At 45.0% G+C, this 19,660-nt stretch overlaps 1 protein-coding gene across 2 annotated transcripts in view; it reads left to right on the top strand.

Annotated features, from left to right (window-relative positions):
• The first annotated feature begins 10,646 nt into the window (after positions 1–10,646).
• The window catches only part of LOC146834959 (sterol carrier protein 2-like), a 467,321-nt gene continuing 458,307 nt past the window's right edge, over positions 10,647–19,660 (top strand). The window contains exon 1 of one of the 2 annotated variants that reach the window (XM_085602602.1): positions 10,647–10,827. In XM_085602602.1, the coding sequence (XP_085458728.1) occupies positions 10,774–10,827 (54 nt within the window). In that variant the 5' untranslated portion in view covers positions 10,647–10,773. The remainder of the gene's footprint in view (positions 10,828–19,660) is intronic. The other variant, XM_085602604.1, reaches the window with a different exon arrangement.

Here is a 19,660-nt window from a genome sequence, read left to right as displayed (position 1 = left end):
TAACTAGGTAATTCTGAATTATATACTAGACATACTAGATATACTGCTAAACAGTACAGATACACTGCTGAAACAGTGCAGACCGGATTTGTGTACCCAAACCCGTCTTGACCGGCACAACCTATGTGCACATCAGAACGCCTCCCCAGCAATGGTACTCACCGGGTAGCTCGGAACGGAAGGCCTCGGAACTGAACTGAACTGGACTCGGACCGGACTGAACTCGACTCGAAACTTCGGAACTTCGGAACCTGGTGGGCCTCTGTATACCTCGGATCTTGCTCTCTCAGCTAGGCTCTGGTCGGGATACTTCGCACTTCTCACCGCCTCGTCTGGGTGTTGATCGCAGCCTCAGTTACCCCCGCTCGGCAGGAGGGAGATACAGGAAATCCTGTGGGTACGCGTTGTTGTCCGTCCAGCTGTGACAGGAGACCGGGCCTGCAACGCACCTCCGGCGCGTGAGATGAGAAAGTGTCCCTGTTCGGGCGCCATATATGTGGTAAATAATTTAATTACCGGGACTTAATTTGATGCGGAAAATTAATAATAATAGCTCAGTAAAATAAGAGGCAGAATCCGTGGTATTAGAGGTTCGGAACGGGCTTTATTCCTATACAAAGGAACATAATTCGAATTATGGGTCTTCTATTCCATCACCACGAAAGTTCAGGAAGGAAGGAACATATATTATTGACAGATAGGCAGTTTTATAGAAAATACATTACAGTGAAACAGATGCAGGAGGCGTAACAGTTGAAAACAGAGATAAAAGCATACATGCGTAACTAAAATGGGTGTAACTAGGCGTAACTAAAAAACGTCATTAGGTATGATGTCACAAATGGGTGGTTCCATGAAAGAATTTCGCAATGTCAGCAAAAATACTTGGCAGAGATGTGCGCGCAGCAGCATGACGTGTGATTTGACGTGCAACTAGGGGGAGAGAAAGACTTGACATTTAGCTCTACATGTGGAGACAGAAGTCTGGGGTTATGTCAACCTAATCCCAATATCATATCTAATATCCTATGTTTAAAGAACTGTGTTATCCACAAAGAGAGGTCTCTTAGCATAGAATCTTATTCTATACTGACTATACTGACTGTTAGTGCGTGTACAAGCGTCTAAGTGTCTACACTAGATGCGAGGGGGTAGGAATATTCCATGGTAACGGGGCTATGAATTACTTGCATGAGGGCAGCGAGGCCTGGCCCCTTTGCACGGTAGCTGGAGGAGTGTTTACCTAAACTGCTAGACAGGAATGCATCGGATGAGAAGCGGAGCAGAGCAGATAATCTTGAAGGTGAAATACAGTTTTTTGGCAAGCGACGGGCTGGATCAGGCACCGTTAGCCGCGCAGGGAGTAAGACAAAGTTCATGGTCACAGATGCAGGCTCAGACTGGAGCTTTCAGAGGCAGAAGGCAGAAAAGGCTTAATGGCAGAATCAGGGCCTACTCGCCTGGACTGTAAAATGGGATAAATGAATCATATAAAGCTGGTGGCCTTTCATACTTAGGAATAGAATATCCTGCCCATTCATGGCGGATCTGAAAGAGGACATGTTGACGGTGGACGCACATGTGTTTGCGTCTTCATAACTGGAACTGGAGGGATCATACATGTACTTGTGACTTATACATGAAACCGTTGGGGTCCAAGATAGGGGACATAACCGACCATAAAAATCCATATTTCCACATTAGTGTTCCCTCGCCCCCTAGTATTTAATGGCAGTATGGAGGAAGCGCAGCGGACGAGCGCAGCGGGAGCGCCGACTTCGCGCCGAAGTCGCGCACAAGTCAAGCCCGTCTGCGCCCGTCCGCGGCCGACCAGGCCCAGGGCCCTGCCATAATGCCCAATTTTACTCATATTCCTCCTCCGAGCTCCTGAGACTCAAATCCACAGGACCTATACCTGCTCGAGCTGCTAGTATGGCCCAGGCATGTGGCATTTTTGTTCCCTCTGGCTGTCCGATACTTGGGGCTCCCCCCAATCCTTCTCCTTCTACACAGCAGACCACCTCCTCTTTACTCATCTACTACCTCAACACCCGCTCACTTATAAGTAATCAGCTTGAGATTTTTCAGTTATTGCACCAGAGTTCTATTGATGTTCTCCTTTTAACTGAAACCTGGATCTCAGAAACTTCGGCTCCTGATATCCTTGCAGCAATCCCTTCGGGATATTACATTATTCAAGCTAATCGGCCTGCAGGGAAGACCGGTGGTGGGGTGGCAGCTATCATCCGCTCGACCCACACCTTCTCAGAGATTGCCGTAACTCCGCTCCCCAATACTGATTATCTGGCTTTAAAATTTTCCTCTCCCAAGTTATCTTTTGCTTGTATTCTTGTTTACAGACCGCCTGATCATATGCCCCTTTTCCCTAAACTTTTCAGCGACTCTATCGCCCAATTAGCTATCAGCTATGCGAATATTATAATAATTGGCGATTTCAACTATTGGCCTTCGGACACTCATGAAAGCCAATCATCGCTGGAATTCACAGACTTATTAAAAGGAATGAATCTTTCTCAATTCATTCACACTCCTACCCACCGCAAAGGTCACATATTGGACCAGGTCTGGATGTCTGACCTCGACATATCTCCTCCTTTGGTCTTTCCCTGTTCCTGGTCTGATCATTATTTTATTTCTTTTGTCCTTCACTTACACACTGTATGCCCTCCCCCCCGGATTAAGAATTTCAGAGCCCGGAATTGGAACAGAGCGGATCTGGCTGAATTCTATGCCTCACTAGCCTCCACTGTACCTACCCCGTCGACTTCGCTTACAGCTCAGTCTGACAACCTCGATACCTGGTTACGTCAGGCCAGCGACAAAGTCGCCCCCTTTAAGAACATCAAAGTTAAGCGCCCTCATGACGCCCAACGCTGGTTCTCGGACCAACTGAAAGCGGAGAAACTCGCCTTGCGGCAATTTGAACGCCGCTGGCGTTGCCATTATGACCCTCAACTAAAACTAGCTTACACTGAGGCGTTGAAGTTGTATAAATTATCGATCTTGGCAGCCAAAACGACATATTATTCTCAACTCATCTTGGATTCCAACAACAATTCCAAAACCATCTTTTCTGTTGTTAATGAGTTATCTCTGCCGGATAGGGTCACCCCCCAGCCTTTGCCGACTCAATCTCTCTGCGACTCACTTAACTCGTACTTCATCGACAAGATCATCACAATAAAAAACAACATTCCGACCCCGGCATCCCCCACTCCGCCCCCCCTCCCCCCAAAAAACACTAGTTCCTTGTCTAGATTCCCCCCTATCTCTTCACAAGAATTTATCTCTCTTCTTCTTAAAGTCAAATCAGGCTCCCCCAACGATTGTTGTCCCCCTCAGATTCTGAGAGAAGCCTTCCTAACATGCCCAGGCCCTCCCCTTGCTCTTCTCAATAACTCTCTTGCTACTGGGGAGGTCCCTCTCTCCTTTAAGCAAGCATCTATCGTTCCCATTTTAAAAAAACCTAACACTGATCCCCTTACACTCAGCAATTACAGACCCATCTCCCTTCTCCCCTACTTGGGAAAAATTTTGGAGACCTATGTCACCCGCTGTTTGAGCTCATTCATTGAGGAATCTGGTTTCTTGGACTCTCAGCAGGCGGGCTTCAGACCCCTCCATTCCACCGAGGCGGTCATAGTAGCAGTCATGGATACCCTCAGGAAGGGTGCCGACAATAACACCTCTCAGGCCCTTGTCCTGTTGGACCTCTCGGCGGCTTTTGACACGGTCGATCATACCATTCTGATCGACCGTGTCCACAATGCCGGCATTCAGGGAGTGGCCCTTGACTGGCTCAGATCCTTTCTTCATCAGCGATCACAGTCCGTCCATCTCTCCTCTTTCTCTGCCCCTTACACCTCTCTCCCTTGCGGCGTCCCACAGGGCTCTGCATTATCCCCTCTCCTCTTTAATCTGTATCTCCAACCTCTCCTAGTTTCCCTCCGTGATTCGCCAGTTACTAGTTTCAACTATGCTGACGACCTTCAGTTGATTTTCCCTATTGACCCCTCCCCTTCCTCCTGTCTTAATTTTCAGTCGACTATGTTGTCCATTGCGGAATGGATGTATCATAGTCACTTGAAGCTGAACCCTACTAAGACTGAGCTTGTCTTGGTTGGCAGCTCCAACCATCCTTGGAACTCCTCATTTTGGCCTCTATCCCTGGGGACCGCTCCGGTCCCTGTGCGCTCAGTCAAAAGCCTGGGGGTGATCATCTCTGATGATCTTTCAATGAAGCCACAAATCAACGCGGTCACCTCAGCCTGCTTTTTCCATCTTAGGCGGGTTCGTAAGATCAGTAGGTTTCTTACTAAAGAAGCCCTGACCTTAGTTGTTATGGCACTCATCACTTCCAGGCTTGACTACGCCAACTTACTATATGCCGGTCTCCCGGCTTGTCATCTTCACCGTTTACAGCTGGTGCAGAATCAAGCTGCCCGCCTGATTTTTCACCAGCCGAAATTCCAACATGTCACTCCCCTCCTTCACAGTCTTCATTGGCTTCCTATTTCCAAACGATGTATTTTCAAGATGGCATGTTCTACCTTCAAGGCCCTCTCACAGGCTGCCCCGGCCTTCATCTCCTCTAACCTGTCCCGTTATACCCCTTCCAGAACCCTTCGATCCTCCTCTCTTAACCTTCTTGAGATTCCCAAGTATAAAAGGAAAAAGCATGGTGGCCTCTCCTTTTCTGTTTTGGCCCCTTCTACCTGGAACGCTTTGCCATTAGCTCTTCGCATCTGCCCTAAGTATGATTGCTTCCGCAGACTTCTGAAAACCTCGCTCTTCCAATCTGCATACGGCTAATTATCTCATCCCGGCTCTCTGTTATTTGTCATTTAGCGCCAAGAAACCAATGGTGAAAGTGCGCGGTATAAATATTTTAACATAAACATAAACCCTTTAACTACAGATGTGGTACGTAATACTGAGTCGTGTATATATTTTTTCACCTGTAAATATTTCCCACACTTTCATAAGTCCTTACTAGTATTCGTATGTTTTATAAATAGATATCATCAGTCCTTCGTATAAATATATCTACCCTGATGAAGACCTCTGAGATAAGAAGTGCCACGCAGAAGGTCGAAACGCGTTGGTGAATTTCCCGATGAGGCGAGCCTAAAAGAACCCAGGACAAATTGATGTCAAGTCATTGTGACTACTTGTAAATTCATCCAATAGGGTTTTTTGGACCTGGTTTCTAGACTTAGAGGCGACCTCCTTTTTTGGCATTAAAAAAGACTATTGTATTGTGAGGGCCTCATGAAAAGGAGTCCCTGTACCCCCATTCAAAGAAGAGCATAGGACTTTTCCCTGCACACAAACCCATAGAGTTTGATGTTTGTAAATTGTATAAGAATTTCTCATGTGTTTATTATATAATTTGTTTATTTGCTATTTGTATGGATGTAAGTTTTTGTTTATTCATTTTTTCGTGATTTTTTAATGAATTTATTGTAAATTGTCTTGAGCACTTAGTCATCGTTTAAGCAGGCTTTGTATAGGAACAACACGTCTTGATGAAATACAAAAAATAGATTTGATATGCATTTAATTGCAATCCAGGGATAAATAAAAAATCCATCTGGTAGACAAAAGTACGTATTATCCATGGTGTCAGAGGTAACAATTTTTTTGATTACATTGTAGGGATTCCAACCTCTGTACTCCTTAACAGAATCACTCCCCTGTTGTTTATAGCTAGAGGTAATCATTGCCACAATGTTGTTGAGTTATATTAAAGCTAACAGTAATTTGTTGTGAACAAACTAAAGACTTAAAAGAAGACTTTGATACTACCTGAGGATCAGGGAGAAAATGGTTTTCTCATTCTGGAAACTATTATTATATTGCCTTAACTGCAAATATTAGCAGAATTCACCCAAGGAAAAATCAGACATGCGCTGGCTAGATAGAAATCAGAGCTACATTAGTTCACTACCTAAAAATATTTTTAAGAACACAGCTGTTGAATGTATTAAATACAGCCATATTTGTACTATGCGACACATGCAGTGGCAAATTTGAAATAGCAGGTAACGAATTCCAAATCGTTACACTGTTGCCACTAAATGAATGCGACTGCTTTCTGCATCTGTAATTGATATTGCATGTCAGTATCAATGGACAAACCAAGGCATCAAAGCCGTAGCATTTATGTGAGACAGGAAGATTAGGGAAATGTTAAACTCAGAGAGATTTTACCTGCATGATGTTTTAGCATTTACTTAGTCAAAAGAACACTGAATTACTTGAAAGCATTTAAATGATCAATCCACAGTGTTATGTAGGAAGAGTCTTTATTACTGATGGCAAGATACGCTTATGGTGGATTGGATGGTTTAAAAGATTTCTGATGATGAATGAAATGATATTATTGAGAATATTTTAGTCTCTTTTTATTGGCTCGGTTTTCTGGAAACGCCTGCATACATAATTGTGCATGGAAATACATGATCAGTGCATAACAGATGTCAGAGGAATTGTGGGCAGCTAGACACATTCTGTCGCATTTGGGAGTATGTCATTTAAATGTAAAGGAAGGAAGTAGCAACATAGATTAAGAGGTTCACACACAAACCTGTCACCAAATAAGTCACCTCTCAAATCACCTGTATTACCAACAAGAAATGCACTTGCTAATTGCGAAAAGAAAGAGTGAGCCTCTCTAATCTCTAAACAAGCCGCAAGGAGACCATGTCTACACAAAAAGTAGGTTTTCCAAATAAATGCTTATGCTTTTTTCTTTTTCAATAGACAAATCCTAATTTAATGAGAAAATTGTAACCTTTTCCATGCAAGATCCTGACTCTCGACCAATTCCCCACTCTCTGTTTTTGTTGATTTTAAGAATTTAATAACTTCATAATCTCTGAGACAAAAGTAGAAAAATATGAAAGAGACTCGTGAGCAGAGAACACTAAAATTATAACGTTTGAGACAAGCATTATCATAACTTCTACCATGCTGCAAGTATCTGTTCTGAAAGTACACCAGGAGGCGAAGAGGACCGAACCGATCAAACATCAAAGTGAAAGTGATCGCAATCGCGATCAAGCGCGCGCGCCTGCGCACATTCACTGTAGCTCTAGGCCGGCCATGGTAGCATTTTTTTTATGCCCTCACAAAAAGTCTCGCCAGACCAGCGCATGCGCTGGGTCAGGCGAGACCTAAAAAAGTGAGAATGATGTGAGGGAGGGATTATGGTTTGGCGTAAGTTGGACCTGCTGCAACTCTATTTCTTGTTGCCTCTTTTGACAGCATAAGAATTTTTGTAAAACAGACAAGCACATTTTGGCATTGCATTTATTTGCTCTCTTAACTATTCTAAACTGTTATCAGTAGGCAGCACTACCTCCTGCTTGGTCACGCCTTTCCACCTCGCCAAACTACATCAAGGGTGATGGGGCTCTTAGGAGAAAAGTGCTCACATTTGTCAATAGCTGGATTTAAGTGTTGCAGAACGTCATGTTCCCAGCAGAGAAGCCCCACTTGTTATTTCACCTACTTCTGGCCAGTGACTTCCTGACAAATTGCCTTTTAATCAGCCTTCCTATGAGAATGCGGTTCATTATGTACCATTCGGAGCCATTAAAAAGTACATCTTGGGGTTTAACTTACTGGATACCAATTGCTTCTGGCACTATGTATAATACATGTTTACAGACGAGCCTCAACTCTTATTAGAGACGAGGAAGAAACATTTCCCTCTAGGACCGCCGGGATACTGCACGCAAATCCTTCCCCATCGGCCTTATTCCAGCTTGTTTCTCTATAGAATTAGGTTTACTTTTCTGTGCACATTTCCACTTAATCAAATGTTCTGTTTAGTGTCCTTAATCTCCGCATGAATTGTTTGTATTGGGTGAAAGCTGTATTGACCAAGCTTCAGCGTATTTCCCTCTGCAAAAATCCCCATGGTGGAGTGAAGCAGGAGCAGGCAATGTACTCATTTCAAACACTTGTATGTGCCGATACTCTGTGCTGCACTGGAAGAAACCCGCAGGCATTTAAAGATGAAGACAGTCTGTGCAAGATACACAAACACGTGCTTACTGCATGCAGGAACACAGATTAGACGCATTACTGGTGACGATGGGTTGAATGAATGTACTTCTGATTTCACTTGCGGCTCGTCACATCCCTGCTTCCCATCTGTGACACTGACATTCACCCACCTGCCTGACTTCCTAGTGTGGCTACTCTCTCATCAGCTTCACCCTCCCTACAACTCCCAAACTCTACTGCCACAGGCGCTACCGTTGAAAATACAGCCTAGCACCCGTAGGCTGCTGTAACCTGGTGAGATTCCAAAATGAGAAAACCCTTACCCTCTAAAGAATGGATTAAAAAAAAATGGACAATGCAACTCGGGCGACAACACAAGAAAAGAAGCAAGGAGAAAAGAGGGAGGAAGTAATGGCAAGAGGAAGGGAAATAGGAACAGTACCATAGGTGCTATGGTAAATGGAAGGGGTATTGTGGTATAGGTAGGTTTAGAGGTTCTATGGAATAGATAGGGTGAGGGCACTGGGTAGAGAGAGGGTAGTAGTAGAGGAACTAGGGCACAGGTAAGCAGGGTTAAAGATACATGGTTCTGGGGAAGGGGAAGTGTTATGAAGGTATAGGAACCGAGATCTAGCTACAGGCAGAGATACTAGTGTCTAAGTATAACACAGTTTTGGTGGAGGTATTAGTATAAAGGCAATATGGTAGAGGTAAGAGGGTAGTGGTAGGAGTAGAAAACAAGCATTAAAAATGCAATCAGTCTTGCCTTTCATTACGTTAAAGCCATTTGCTTTGCTATAAAATACCATTAGCAAAGCAAATGGCTTTAACTTAATCAAAGGCGAGACCTATTGCATTTTCAAAGCTTGTTTTTTTGTTGTAGGGAGAGGGAAGTGTTGTGTTGGTGCTCATGTTTACTCGAGTCACCTTGCAGTGTTCCATGCAGGGTTTATGCATGCGCTACCTTCAGGGCCGGACTGGCCCTAGCGGGCACTGGGCCTTTGTCCTGGTGGGCTGCTAGGGTGTGGGCCAGCTTTGGCCTCCTGGGCGGGGGGGGGGGCGTTTTTGTTACGGGGGTCGGCAATATCGGCCCTCTGTAACAAAATCGGCCGAAATCGGCCCTCGCAAACTGCTCGGCTGCACCCTCACCCCAGAGGGGGGCGGCCGAGCAGTTTGCCAGGGCCGGTTTCGGTTCCCAGTCCGTCCCTGGCTACCTTGTTGTTGGTTCGGGGGTTGGAGAGTTGGAGTTAGAGCTGGGAGAGACTGTTGCTGGCGGCTGTGGCCGCATTCCTCTGCTGTCTAGGGTTTTAAGATGTAATAAATGAGTTCAGAGATACTTCACGTCTGGAATTTATTTGGAACTCAACACAATGAAACCAGGAAAATGTCACATGTAGCAATCTGAAACTTTTAGGGGCATATTAGTAAGACCGGCGATAAAATCATCGCCGTTGGCGATAATGGGCTTGACAATATGCGTTATAGAATTCCAATAGAAGCCCAGGTTAGATGTGCAGGACATCTAACCTGGGATTCTATTGGAATTCTATAACGCATATTAGCAAGCCCATTATCGCCGTTAAAACGGCTACGATTGTATCGCCGGTCTTGCTAATATGCCCCTAAGGGGCATATTAACAAGGGCTTTATCTCCACTTTTTTGGCTTTAAAAGCCAAAGAAGCGGAGATAAAAATATCGCCCTATCAACAACAGGGTGCTAACATGCAAAATCGTATGTTAGCACCCTTTTTCACTACGCTTCACTTTGCATCTTAAAGTGGGCGTTCCAGAGCAAAATAATAGGACATTTCTCCTATTATTAAGCTTCACGCTAACCCTGTTAGAGACAAAAAAAGCAGCGCTAACCACGGTTAACGCTGATTTTTTACGTCTGCTAATTTTCAGATTTAGCCATTTAATCCAATGGGAGGTGGATTACATGGCTAAATCCACCATGGGCTATCAACAAGGATATCCCAATCCTTGTAGTTTTATCGCTGCATTATCAGCAATAACCTCCCAAAATGCCGATATCGCTGGATTTTTTATCGCCTAAGCGGTTAGCAATGATAATAACACGATAACCAGGCGATATTATCCAGCGATAGCGGGCGTTAAAAAAATTAACGCTAAGCGCCCTTAGCGTTAATTTTCCGTGTTCCTTGTTAATATGCCCCTTCGTTTGGTACAATGTCACTAGGAGGGAGGGGGGCGGTTATTGTGGTACAGTACACAACAAATTGATAAACATCCTGAATACTCAGTGGCACATACCAATAAAAACGCTATTAAAATACAGGGTTTGAAAATATGTTTAACACAACAACTATTGTGAATTATTCAGCATACTAACCAAAATATGCACATTTATTTAAACATCGGCAAATAATAATGTTTAGTGTTATTATGTTTAAAACTTGAATAGAAAATGAGAACAGAAATTCAGAAAATAAGGCTAGTCGATTGGAGTTGACTTGGCGCTATAGTTCTGGAATTACACGTGCCGACGTTTTGCGACGGCCGCTTTGTTTTCAATTAGAGCGCTCGGTGTTGTCCTCCTTCTGTTTCTTTTCCTCTTTTGACAGGTCCCCGCCTATTGGGTGGAGCAGGAGACGCACGGGCTGCATCACCGAGGGAGGAAGACTGAACTTTGCTTCCATCCCGATCTGTGCTTGCCCGGCACCAGCTGATCTTATACTTTTTCTTCACCGAGCCCGTGTACGTCTAACGCAGCCATGGTTCTGGCAAAAGGCAAGAGGGTGTTCGTCGTGGGAGTTGGAATAACAAAGGTACCTTTTCATCCAAGCATAGCTACCAAGTTTTCACTTTGCTAACGTGTGACGTTTGTTTTTAGGGTACAAATGTGTGGCACTTAAATGCATAACGTGACGCTTTGAGTGATAATCTAACATAATGATATAAATATCGGAAATGACCCTCTTTACCAGTTTTTCGCAGGCAATTTGGATACGATTGTAATGTTCCTGAAGTGTTTATGGCAGGTCATTAACAAGCATTTTTTTTCAACATGCTTTCGGCAGTTTCGGTACTAAAATGTACTTCCAACTGTGTATTCTAGCACTGACCTAGTTAATGATTTCGGACCAGTAATGTGAGTGACACATCCTGTCCAAAATAAACATGCACACCCTCAGCAAATAACTGCCCATTGTAATGGGCCCTCACATTTACACATGTACAAAAACAACAGTTGATGGACAGAATGCAGAACAATGTCATACATTCACCCCAGTACAGAGATCTGCGCCTAAATACATCATTTTTTTGCTCACCGTGCCATTCCAGTTTGAACCCAGCCATATGCAAATCAGTCTTGCCCCTGTGCCTCATGGGAACAGTCCAGCCCTAACTGCCAAGCCAGGTCCTCCCCGGACTGGAACCAAGCATCTTAAGACCGGTTTCAGGGTTTCACCCCTCTTCAGCCAGGATAGCTTAATTCCAGTGGCATGGAGAGCACGGGACTCACATCTGAGCATACCCGTCCCACTCGGGGTGACACATGCAAAAACAACAGTTGATGGACAGAGTGCAGAACAATGTCATACATTCACCCCAGTCCTAGGATGCTTGTTTCCAGTCCAGGGAGGACCTGGCCTGGCATTTCGGGCTGGACTGTTCCCATTGGGCACAGGGTCAGAACTGATTTGCATATGGCTGGGTCAAAACTGGAATGGCATGATGAGCATAAAAACGATGGAATTAGGCCCAGATCTCTGTACTGGGGTGAATGTATGAACATTGTTCTGCATTCTGTCCATCAATAGTTCTTTTTGCATTTGCACATGTACAGCATTCCCCATGGAACTTTCAATTGTTTAGAGTATCTTAGGCTCCACAGGTTTACAAAAACAGAAGTTTGAGGAAGTAAAGGAGCCTTGTTTTGTCTCTAGATGTGGCAGGCCTAGGATTTGATTTAGAACTGAAAAAAACTACCGCTTTTGATTGAAATGCCAAAACCGGAGGAGAATGCACCATTGGCACACATCCTCCCATACTATCTTTAGATAAAGAATTTTAAACAGGTATCCCTTCCATCATCCCAGACTGAGCACCTCAGCTAGGAACTGTAGGATTACCTCCAACCCTAGCTTCAAAGAAGGCCCCAGATTGCAGGACCACAGCAGCACTTAGAAAACGTGCTGAAGTGACAAATGTAACATCTCTGGGCTCGATAAATCTCTGTAAAAAAGAATTGACTATTTTGTATGTGAGGCCATATCCGCCCTCTACCTGTTATTGCAGACCAGGGAACTCCTGACACCTTCGGTCCAGCTTTTCTTCATACTTTATGAATTTATCTCCTCCTTTTTGTGTCCCACTTTCCTCTCTTTAAACCCTCCCTCTCCCTTTCTGCTTCTTCTTCCCCTGCACTCACTACATGTTTTCACTCATCAGTATTTTCACTGTAGTGTTTTCTTCGCCCCTTCATTACTCCATCGCTCTGCTTCTTTGGATCTCTTCTCCCCCCTCTTATCTTTGCATCTCTCTCCTTCAAGTCTTTCCCACTTATCACTTTGCGACGTTCTCTGTCCTGATTTTGTAGTTCTTTCTCATCCTCCTCACCATTTGTCTTTTCTCTCTTCTCTCTTTTTCTTTCTTCATACTTCCAGCTCACCATACTCTTACCCCTTTATCTCTCCACCTCGATGTTCCCTGGGTTGCTTCATCTTTCCTCGAATTTCACTATTCCCCTTTCTGTCCCCTCCCCTTTTGCTTTATTTGGAACCTTGAATCTCCTCTCTCTTCCGTTTGTCTTTCTCTCCCTGCCATCTTCTACTTAATTTCGCCACATTGTCTCTTTCTCCCCAGCAATTCCGCTCTCGCTCGTAACTTTCTGTCTCACTTTCTCGTCTCTGTGGCTGCTAACATTACATGCATCAGTAAACTCTTTTCGGACAGTGTTACTCATTTGAGATGCTTATTTAGGATCCTTTAGTCCAAAAACATAACTCACTGGACACTATAATACAGCTAATTTATAAAAAAAAAAGAATGGTTGTGAGATGGAAACATTTGCTATTCTTTACTCAGATACCAAAACAAAAAAACACAACCAAAAACATTGCGTCGAGCAAGAACATAGCTGGTTCAGGACAAGAATAATGTTGGCCAAACCTGTCTTTTTAATTTGATGCAGATTTTTAACAACAGTTGCTATTCAAGTCACTACAGCTCTATAATCAAAGCAGTGCTGCATTGTGGCACAGAATGCCTGAATGCGTTTTAATAATCTGCACGGTGAGGGTCTCTGGGATAGTTAGTCTCGAATGCCTTGTCCTCCTGGTGACAGTAATTTCCATGGTTTTTAGGTAGATTCTGGGAGCAAATACTATCATGAGACTTTCCACGCATTTCTAGTGGATGGGTGATGAATGGCGCTCCATGGGTTACAGTACATGTTATGGAAAGCGTCCTTCCCAGCGGGAAGGGCGAACTCATGTTAGCACTCCTAGGCGATCATGTCGCTTTTACAAAGTCATCATTCACTTTATGATTTACAGAATTGATTTATTCATCAAGTGTTCCAATAGTAGAATTTCAATCAATTTCAGTCTTCATGTACTTCATTTCATATATACATCATGAAACGTGATTGTCAACATGTTACTTCACAAGAATTTCAAAAGCCCCAATACATTTCGGGTCCAGTCAGGGGGTGATCCCTGCAAAGCTTGCAGTTAACACCCGCCGTAAAACGCTTTATGAACGTGTCCAAAAAAATTCTCTTTAAGTTACAGTACATGTTGACATTCTGCCTGCTTGGCAGAGGATTTCTCTATCACTGGGAATGAAAAAGATGAAGGAGCCTGCCAAAAAGGCAGCCACACGAACACAACAAGTGATTGGTGTATTCATGGGAACCACGCCTCTCATCGAGGCCAGTAATAAATACAGGACACAAGTCTTAAGAAAAGAAATGGGGGGGGACAGACCAAGTTTGGCAGGATGCAGGTGACATCACGGCGCGTGTCATCACGGCGCGGGACAAGAACAAATAGTGGTACTTAAATAATTGCAAAGCCTCCTCAGGGGAAGTAGCTCCACATAAATGCAATTTGGTCTGTGAAAATACTGAGAAAGACCAACATATCTGATATTCTTACAGTGTATGCATAGCTCCTAAACAGGGACTGAACAAAGTGAAAAGCTGCCTCTCCTAAGTGTGTGTGAAGTGCTAACAAGGTGTGAGCCTTTGTTTGCCCTCTGCTTCATTTGCATCAGATGTGAGGCTCCTGACTGCTCCCGGCCAAGAGACTCAAACAAAGGAGGCCTGATGACCCCTCAAATTCGGCCTTTGTCTTGGGCCCAACCGGAGTCTTAAATAAGAAAGCCCCGCCTGTACGTTGTTGCTTGTTGCAGATGGAAAGCAGACAACGTGCAGGCGCTGCTGAAAGTGTCCTCGTGTTTGGAAATTACACCAGGACGAGTTTAGCACATTATTCAGTGGGGCCCAAATTATTGGCAGGGTGGACGCCGGTCACCCTGTGAAAAAAGTGGGTGGACGCCATCCACTTACGTGTACCCCCGACTCGTGCCCTGAATAAATATACACCGCCCTGAAAGCCTCTAGCAGAAAAGGCATACTGCAGATTAAATTGCATGACTAATGCATTTCAATGAATAGATGTGCGTAGAAGCACTAAAATGCGTTTGTTTAACCCTTGATTCATGGCACTTGGGATAGGGTGACCAGATCTTGAGAGCCAAAAATCGGGACATTTGGGGAAAAATAGAAGAACTACAATTTTCCCATCAACGGAATGGCACAGAATGAAAGCTGTTATTAACATAGGATCACAGAAGATGCATTAAGAAAGTAAATAAAATGTAATTTCTACAACCAAAATCACACCTATTGATTAAATTGCTTACTTTTAACAGCTGCTAACCAGCAAAGCTTTAGAACACCCAAAAATGCCTCTCACTGTTTGAAGTCAACCCCCCTCTAACAAGCATTTACAATGGAATGGTCTCGGCATTGTTAAAGTTAGAGCTATTGACATTGCTCATAACCCTCACCACAAATATTCAACACAACACTTAACCAGCACTCTGAACTGCCACCCAAGACAGCACAGATATTCCACATGGGATTGGATTATGCCGCGCCTACGTTTTTTTACCAATAGTATGCAGCGTAGCTGATGCTGTGCAGCATGGCAAAAGGGAAAAAATGCAGTGACAGTCATGTACATGCATCACCATGCTTGTGCATGCGTACCAAATGATACAGGTGCCTTTTTTATTTACCAATATGAGATGGATTGATGAAAAAATAACAGGAGCGTAAGATCAAACCTTTTTTACTTCAAAATCTTTCAAAAGAGGAGCCGGTTATTTAGAGGATGGGGGATGCAACAGAATAGAACACAAGGCAAAGGGAGAAGCACATAGGTGAGAGATGCACACAGACAAGAAAGGAATATCGAGAGTGGGGCAGAAATGTACATGGGCAAGAAAGAGTAACACGGAGAGCTGTGGCAGAGAATCACGAGCGCAGGTGGTGTTTGAAAAGCACATGGTCAAGAGAAGCACACAGACAAGAGAGCAACACTAGCACAGGAGTGGGAAGAGAAACACACAGGCAAGAGAAAAAAAACACACTGAGTAGGTGGCAGAGAAGCATATCGGCGAGAGACGAATACGGTGAGCTGGGTCCAAAAAGCACACAAGATCTGTGGGTGGTTGAGATGCACACGGGTGAGAGAGCAACACAAGCAGTGGTGAGGGAAAAGAGGAACACAGACGAGAGAGAGCAACACAGATAGGAGGGTTGGTAGAAATGCACATGGTCGAGAAGAACAGAGTTAGGGGGCAGAATATCGCAAGGGCAAGAGTGCACATCAAAGCAGAATAGGACAGAGGCAAGTAAGAGTGACAAGTGCAGGTGGGGGAAAAGCACACAGACAAGAGAGAAATGTGGAGCATGCAGGGTAGCACACGGGCGAGAGGGGATTACGGAACACAGAGGGGAGAGAAGCACGCTATCAAGACAACTGGAAAACACATGCACTCGCATTGAGTGCTTAAGCTACAAAAATCCAATGGCTCTAGATTAGTAGCATCAAATCACCAGAATATTGGGTCGGCACTGTTCTGGGCTTTAAATAATTACCTGTTAGCACTGATTTATTAAATGTAATCACGTAAATGGAAACAAGGTAGCTAGCATTCTGCGACAACCCACTTAGTCTTCGTGAACCTACAAACACTTTACTCCCTTGACAGCTTCTGCCACAACCCCCTTTAGCTCGCAAGACAGTACTGCTCCTTCACCATCACCGCTGCCAACTCCTGCTGATCCACCGCCTGAGCCCAGGAGTCCAACATTTTTAGTTTGCAAGCGGCAAAGAGCCGGCAATCTTCCGCCGAGCCTGGTATCAGTGCAGTCACTCGGGCTAGGCAGGGCAAAAGAGCATCCGGCTCCGGAAGTACTTTGTGGGAGAAATTAGAACGTGGAGCCAACCGGAAGTTGCTCTCAGAAAGAGAGGACTGGGAGGGAGCGCAACCGGAAGTAAAAGAGTGAGAAAACGTAGGGGAGAGCGACGCCGTCATAGGCTCTTGCTAACCACAGTGGATTGTAACCAAATCGCTGTGTGTGTTTACCGGAGACTGCGAGTTAGGCTTAGCAGTGCCTTCCACGAGGAGGCACAGTAAAAAAGGGAACGGTGCTCAGGCTGAAAGCATTTACACTGTGGTTTGTAACCGAATCGCGATGTGTGTTTACCGGAGACTGCGAGTTATGCTTAGCGGTGCCTTCCACGAGGAGGCACAGTAGAGAGGGAACGGTATTCAGGCTGAAATCATTTACATTTTTTAATTAGTAAATTGTTACTATTAGGTACACATGACAAAACACAAGATTAAGGGAAAAGGAACGTTCTTTACGGAAACGCTTGAACATCATGTGAAATCGTCAATATGCATTCTGTTCAGTTATTTGCAGTATTTCGATGTGCGAATTCATTCTTAATAAGGATGCAGCAAGACCCTAGCCTCGGAGCTAACTGCAAGCGCAGCCTTCGAGCCGAGACCTAAAAAGACTAAAACGTGAATTCCTGTGATGCAATAACCAGGCCAAAAGTTGTGTAGTGTAATTTCCAGGTGATGTTTTTGTTACACTTATTAGAAGTTTTAATTAACACTTTGTGGTCGCAGAATGATTGTGAACATGCAAACCATTATAGGTTTGGAACAATTCACGCCCCTTCCAGTATAAGTCCTGTACTTGCCATGCCCACTAACTACTACAGGTCCAGACTTCCGCATGCCCCTCCAACAGCCACAGATCCGGCCGTCCACATATGCACCCACACTACAGGTTCAGCACTTGCCAAGCCACCTGATTTAAACTCCATATCCTGCACTTTCAGTCCCACTAACCACACCCCTACGCATCACAACAGATCTAGCACTCCCATGCCTCCATTCATTTACCACTTTTTGTCCAGTACTGTCAACGCTTTGCTTTCCCAGAACAGACAGCGCCTACATACACCACTTTAAAGTTCAGAAGCTCCCCTCTTCACTTTTAGTCCATCACTGTCCGTGACTACCCTCACAGCTGTAGCTGTAGCTGCAGCAGCCCCCAATGCCTCAAAAGCCTCTGGAATCTCGTATGACACTCCTTGCTTTACTTTCACTGTTTGGGGCTTGTCATCTTCATGCCCCTCATCGCCTGTCTCCGCTTAAGACTTTCCTCAACACTTTGGATACTCTCCGTGCTCTCTTTCACCATTTATGATTTGCAATCTTCAAGCTGCTCCCTGACGGCGCGTTCTCTCTCACCACTTTGAGGTCCAGCACGCCATCCTTGGCTTCCTGCAGGAGGGACACAAACTTGGTAGTTAGGAGGCCCAGACCGTTCTCGTGCCGGCTCGGGGTGGCAGGTGGCTGCTGAGCCGAGTCCGCCATCTTTCAGGTCGGTAGCGCTTCCGGGTCACGGGAGCGCGCGGGGGAGAGGGGGCGAGACCTGTCGTGCTCGCACTGTGTAGTAGAGCACTACAGGTGGTCGGTGGAAAGGTGCAAGAGACAGTTCGATGTGAGGGTGCACGCGCCCGGTGAGGGACGTGCTAGAGGCTGGGGCTCGAGATGGGTGGAAGATGCACGCTCGCTTCCCCAATAGCCGTTATCGTCGCGATGCAGCTTGGGAAGGGTTTGAACAGCGGCTCTAGCGAGTACTGCGGCACAAGTGCAGAGAGGCACAGAGGCATCATGAGGGCATAGGCGAAATATACACATATGGCAAGAGCACAGACCAGGCAAGAGGTACCCGGGGAGATATAGCAAGCCTGTAGAGGGTGCCACAGCAAAGATAGATGGCAGAACTATCAGCCCGCTTTAAGCGGCGTAGTGTGAGTGGGTGACAATCAATTGGCAAATGCGTGACACATTGAATCACTCTTTGCCATAAGTAAAGCGGGGCAATGACCAGTATGTTAGTGACACTGTCTTACGTGCTGCCGCGGCCAGCGAGCCCAGCTGCCAGTCCTTGAGGGAGTCGCCCTGAACACCACCGCCTTTCTCCGAGGTCAGTCAGAAATGCCTCGGAGAAACGCAGTGTCGTTTTCGGAATCGGGGGCGTGTTTTTCTTCCTCTCCTCTTGCCATTGGCTGAAATGTTTACATTCCAGAGGAGAGAAAGAATGGAAAAAACACGCCCACGAATCCGAAAGAGACGGGGCTTGTTTGGAGAGACAAACCTCTTCTCCAATGGCTGACCAGCATTTAAGAGGCCAGCCAATGGAGAAGAGGAGAGAAGAGAGGCGGGTTCAAGCCCCTCTTCTCCAAGTCATTAAATCTCGCGAGCGAGACTGCGCAAGCGCAGCCTTAGCTAGCCGAGACATAAAAACCGGGACATGAGCCAAAATTGCCGAAATCTGCCAGGACAGCTGGTGAAAAACCGGGACTGCCCGGGCAAATCCGGGACGTCTGGTCACCCTAACTTGGCAGGGCTGTCCACGTAAAATATTGTGAGTGCTTTCACAGGTTTACTGCTTAGCTGTTGTCATAGAGCGCTTGTAAGTGTTATTTTGGAGCAAATGTAAAAGATAACAAGTAGTCCTTTTTCCAGCCTAGATGTGCTTTTTTGATACCCTTGTTTTTCCAGCTGGCAAAACAAAATCTTCAAGTGGTAAACAGCAAGTGAGTTATGCTAATTATCTATTCCTCACGTGGGTTATTTTGTCAAAGTGGAAATGTGAATGTTTTCACGGCCATGTATGAAAATCATTAGTGTATATAAGATCACAGACACAGACGTTCAGGCTATCACTTACACATGTTTTACCTTTGACCAAAATAGTAGGTAACATATTTTAAAGAGCAAGGCAGATAGCTTCAGTTATGGTGTGCTCACTTCATGCAATGTTGTTGCCTTCACCCATAATTAAACTGCGGGAACCATAGGTACAGGGACCCCAGCAAGAAAGGAAAGACAGACACATTGTAAGGAGGCTCAATAGAACGTAGCTTGAATTGAACTGAAACAAATGCAAAGCCATTAATCATTGACACCACTTGTAAATTGCACAAATGTATTTGCTGTAAGCACAATACAGCAAAAAGCACTTCAACAAGTTCCTATTTGCACCACCCTCCT

The sequence above is a fragment of the Triturus cristatus genome, chromosome 4_2 (genome assembly GCF_964204655.1).
Source record: "Triturus cristatus chromosome 4_2, aTriCri1.1, whole genome shotgun sequence".
Lineage (NCBI taxonomy): Eukaryota > Metazoa > Chordata > Amphibia > Caudata > Salamandridae > Triturus > Triturus cristatus.
The sequence above is the reverse complement of the archived record's forward strand: the minus strand, read 5'-3'. Positions and strand labels throughout refer to the sequence as shown.